Source organism: Ylistrum balloti, unplaced genomic scaffold, assembly GCF_031769215.1.
Source record: "Ylistrum balloti isolate Yb309-2 unplaced genomic scaffold, AGI_CSIRO_Ybal_v1 Utg371680, whole genome shotgun sequence".
NCBI lineage: Eukaryota > Metazoa > Mollusca > Bivalvia > Pectinida > Pectinidae > Ylistrum > Ylistrum balloti.
Genome location: NW_026782849.1, coordinates 124,189 through 129,412, shown reverse-complemented (window position 1 = coordinate 129,412; position 5,224 = coordinate 124,189). Strand labels below are relative to the sequence as shown.

Sequence of the window (5,224 nt, the reverse complement as noted above, 5' to 3'; positions counted from 1 at the left end):
ATATTCATATAAATTATGTATACCTTACATAAGGAATATCATGTTTACACATAATTACCCTTACATCAGTAATTAATATTCATATAAATTATGTATACCTTACATAAGGGGTATCATGTTTACACATAATTACCCTTACATCAGTAATTAATATTCATATAAATTATGTATACCTTACATAAGGGGTATCATGTTTACACATAATTACCCTTACATCAGTAATTAATATTCATATAAATTATGTATACCTTACATAAGGGGTATCATGTTTACACATAATTAACCTTACATCAGTAATTAATATTCATATAAATTATGTATACCTTACATAAGGAATATCATGTTTACACATAACTACCCTTACTTATATATATACTTGTGTATAATTATGGTCTACCATGTATGTGTACAATGTACACATACATAAATTCACCATGCACACTACAGCGAAGTTAACGCATACGTATACATTACACAAACACACATGTGTACAGAACATAACTACAAACATATACACATGTGTAAAATTACAACAAAGACATACCATGTACACATATATAACTGCACACAGACACAACTAACTCATACCACATACACACATGTACAATAAAAGCAAAGTTATATCGCATACACATACATAACTACTCAGTTATCAATCTAAGTCATACCAAATACACATGTGTATTAACAAAGTTATACTTAAATAACTATATACATAGCACGTCCATTAATACACAGGTGTACCAGAACAGAAGCCAGACACCCGTGTTATTAAATACTTATTTCTAAATGCTTGATATAGAGACACAATAGGAAAAGTTTTTCCAAGTCTAGTCATACATCAAGCTGCATTTTATATTAATCATTTGTTACATAATAACAAACCTGATTAGAATATTACACACAGAGTTATATAGTTACATGTGTTGATACAGTGCATGTCTCACACAGGTGTACAGCTGTACTTACAACCAGTACATCACTCACACAATCTCACAGGCACAAAGTAGAAGATGTAAATCACATCTATAACAGGACAAATACAATCCATGTATATGGTATCTGAACATCACATACAATATACATGATTATGATAAATCACTCTACATTATATAACATCCTGAATAGTAAAGCTTAAGTCTGTATTCTGAGTGTGTTACTAAATCTCACAAGAATAATTGCACTTAAATATGATATTTGTCTTGTCTAACCCTATATATAAACATACTATCTTACCTTAAAGAGTGGAATAATATTGTTATTTAAATACAAACGTCCAACATGCTTTAACAGCCATATCTTTGGAAGAATCATAAATACAAAGCACAGATTTAAGATTTTAATGATTAGTTGTGAAAACTGGAAATAAAAATTTGTTTCCGAAAAAAAGAACTTAATACAGTTCACAGTGTAGATTATACAAATTAAATAGATATCAATATAGTAACCATATTACCATATTTAACACACACATGGAAGATTTACTCCAAAAAGAGAAATAATATCAAAATAATATGGATCCGCAAAGTTTGCAATAATGGAGATGACACATTTGATCTGGCTTAATCAACAGTGAATACATCTTTATACAAAATTATCACATCCCCCCTCCCTCTCTCAAAAATGAAATTCAATGCTATTAAATAGTACTCAAAATACTATGAGCATTATAATCAATTATCCTTCATGATATTTACAATTAGCTATGGCTTCTCCTAAAGTTTCTATACAGAGGTACGTCTCAATGGAGCTTACTCTGTTTAACATCCCTTATGCTAATGTCAAGGCCATTGGATAACAAGGGGAATGATATTAAAACAGCCCTACTGTATATATAAATATCATGACATCTCTGCTAACTGTGATTTACATTGTGCCTTCCTGAAAAGACTTCTTTTGTTTTTTTTTTCAAAGAGGAAGACACAGAAAATGTTAGAAATTAATACCTCTGTTTCTTTGAAAAATCACATATCTAAAAGTTATAATTTCTCGTTCAGCTTCTCACGGTAGCAGTATCTATTCCTGGATCTGTAGAAATATTTCTGATTTGTTCTGGACTGTCACCATGGACGACAATATCTGTTGAATCAGAAGAACCTGAGTCATTGTCAATGCTGGACGATTCAAGGTCATCAACTCGAGGTGATTCAAGGTCATTTGTGGAGGTCTCACCAGACAGATTCATCACAAGTACACGGCTAGTCTCGTCAAGGTTTACACTACTGGACACTGCAGAGACACTGTTGAGAGGGTCAGCTGTCTGGATGTTACCCGTTGTATTCACATTGTAGTCAGGTACACTGGCTGCAGTGTCAAGGTCAATGACATTGACATGTCCAAGATTACTTGTCTGGTTCACTGTGACATTCTGAAATGGTTCTTCATGGTTTATCCCCACATTTCCTGTAACTGTAGGATTTCCAGAGACAGTCCCAGAAGCAATGGCTTCCTCATAGCTAGGTAAACGGTCATCATTGTCACCAATTATATCTTCATACTTTGGAGGTTCTGTCACAACTCCAGAATAACTCGGCACACTGTCCCACAGCAATGGAGACTGTTCATCTGAAGTCTCATCGTCATCATCATCTTCTTCTTCCATGTCTGAACAACATTTATAGATAAGTACGCTGAATATTATACTTATAATTGCTGGACAGCAAAAGAACAAGAGGATGTAGACCCATAGACGAGCCACACAGGTTGACTGAACAGAGGTGGTTGAGTACATGTACCTGTTACCTGAAGCAGATTTGTCTGGCTCCAGTTTCACTACAACCTGTTTGGGAGGATGACTTTCTTTTAAATCAAGACTAAACTGACAGGTCGTGACTTTGAAGCATGAGGAGGTACTGACATCAGTTTGATACACTGTCCGTGCTAAATCCAGATCACATTCAGCCCACATCTCTTCATGACTTATGAATACAAAGAAGTACTCATCTGTGTTGGAAAATGTCCATGAATATGTTCCAGAATGTCTGATGCCAAATGTAACATGAGCAAACTCACATCCAATACAGTTAAAGTTTGGGGAGTCTCTTATAAATTCTGTGTAATTTGATTTACCTTTAATAATGACAACATCCATTACACCAGTAACGTGAGGACAAAACAGTTTTGCCGATGATCCAGACAGTAGATAAAACTGACGGGTAGCATATGACCACCGCTCTTCAAAATTAAATGACAGTTCAAATCCATAACTTTCTTTGAGGTTTGGTTCTATTTTAAGTGGACTTTCAACGAGATACGCAGAAAAAGAGGCAAAATTACTGGTAGGATTAGCAGTGTCAATATTAACACTATCACAGAACAAGTGTGATAGCCTTCGGTTTACAACTTTCATGTCTGAGGTTGTAAAATCTGAGAATAGACTGCCATAGAAGACGACTCCTACAGTTATACCAATGAGCAATCCGCAAATCAGAAGGTACATCCATAACATCTTGATTCGAGATTTTCTCGAAACCAATGATCGACTCCAGCAACAGCAGCAGCAGCATATTGCACAGCAGCCGGTACAACAATCATCTGGCGAATCATATCGCACTCTTGACCTGCGGGCCCTTAGCCTTCGTCTTGGCATGATGGATGTCTAATTCTAGAAGAAACAAATATCAATATGTATCGCAGGTATTTTATAAATCATATGTATTTATACATCCGAAAATGATTCAATGCATGAAATAAAATCAGCTCTCATCTCTACGTTACAAGTGTTAGAATGATTTTAAGCAAATGTGTCTCAGTACAAGGTTAATATTCAGTAAAAACATTTTATTCAAGAGCTGGGATTTAGATGCTGCAGTATATCTGTCAAAGACTGAAATAAATAAAACTTTTAATCCCTAGGGAGGCAAGATAGGGAACTTCAATGAAGTTGACGATTATGAGATATAAGCATTTGCAGCACAAAATCTTAAACTGTGGGTTTAGATGTCCTGTCTCCTATTTACTAGGATGAGATGTTGTTATACTAACATGACATGCATTTCTTATAGTTGTGACATCACAAAACTGATGCTGCAGGAGATCCCCTCCCCCAAACTCGACTCTGTGGTCAGACAATGAGATCCTGCACCAGTAAATGTGTGGAAAGACATAATACAACTGTATATCATGCATTTAGTCAGGTTCTCCCACTCCATACCAGAAGCTAGGTATTTTGAAAAACAGGATGTGGAATTCTAATCATACAGATGCTATGCTTGGCATTTTGACTTGGGAAAGAAAGATAAAAGTGGCTTGCTCCAATACAATTGATATTTTAACTAAGACACTGACCTTGTATTCTCTGTATACACTGTTCCCACAGGTGCTGTGGACACGATTGTGATTGTTTTATTTCTATCATTAAATGTACCTAGTTCATGGACAATACACCATTTTATAACGTCAAAATGCTTTACTGAAAAAGTGCAAAAATAACAACCCACGTAGCTACATTGATAAACATAATCACATGTCGACGTCCAAAGGCATCCGTGACTATTCCGTGTATGTTTATCACCCTTCAATGGCTGATGGAGGGTTAGACTGAAAATTTCTGTCACTAAAATTTAATATCAGTACTTGAGTATGCTCATTTTAGGAGGGCAAGAGAGGACTATAAGAACACGAGTTCCATTGAAATGAAACGTCGGACAACCACTACTGTAGAGGCAAGAAAGTAAAAACAAGAAAATCAGTCAGCATTCGTCTAGCCAAGGTACATTCACAGTGTCACATGTTTATGACACGGTGACAGTTGCGATTTCTTTAACGTTCAATAGCCGTCAGACACTGACACCAAATTAATTTGAATTACTTTTTTAACATTTACCTTGTTATAACATCTTCTGTTTGTATGTTGTACAACTATCAACATTGACGTATGGTTACAGTTTGTTCCTGAGCTGTGGCATGTAAAAAGGTCAAGGACTTTGACACACACCTACTCTAAACGCCAAGCCGAGTGACGGTGATCCGTATTTTTACCAGAGGCCCCCAACGGGATAACTGTGTATGCTACTGTGTCGCAGGATAGGAGAATACCTAAAATGGAACACTTTTTAAAAATATTTTAGATGCTGCAGCATCTGAATTTGGAATACATATGAAAAGCTTCTATTCTACGCAGGGACTTATATATAAAAATTGTATAAACTTTCAGGAATAGAAATATAAAGAAATGATATTTAGTACCATTCGGCGACTCAGAATTCCTGTCATATTTATAAAA

General features: G+C 35.3%; 1 protein-coding gene across 1 annotated transcript; it reads right to left on the bottom strand.

The window, feature by feature from the left end:
- Positions 1-289: 289 nt before the first annotated feature.
- LOC132563313 (uncharacterized) lies at positions 290-4,908 on the bottom strand. The gene is made up of 2 exons (XM_060228071.1): positions 4,826-4,908; positions 290-3,604 (listed from the first exon to the last, which is right to left on the bottom strand). The coding sequence occupies exon 2, from the start codon at positions 3,587-3,589 to the stop codon at positions 1,994-1,996; it is 1,596 nt and encodes a 531-aa protein (XP_060084054.1). The 5' UTR covers positions 3,590-3,604; positions 4,826-4,908; the 3' UTR covers positions 290-1,993.
- Between the last annotated feature and the right edge of the window lie 316 nt (positions 4,909-5,224).

Bases quoted from the DNA above. Each gene is read 5' to 3' on its own strand.
- LOC132563313 (XM_060228071.1), bottom strand. From the start codon at position 3,589: ATGCCAAGACGAAGGCTAAGGGCCCGCAGGTCAAGAGTGCGATATGAT.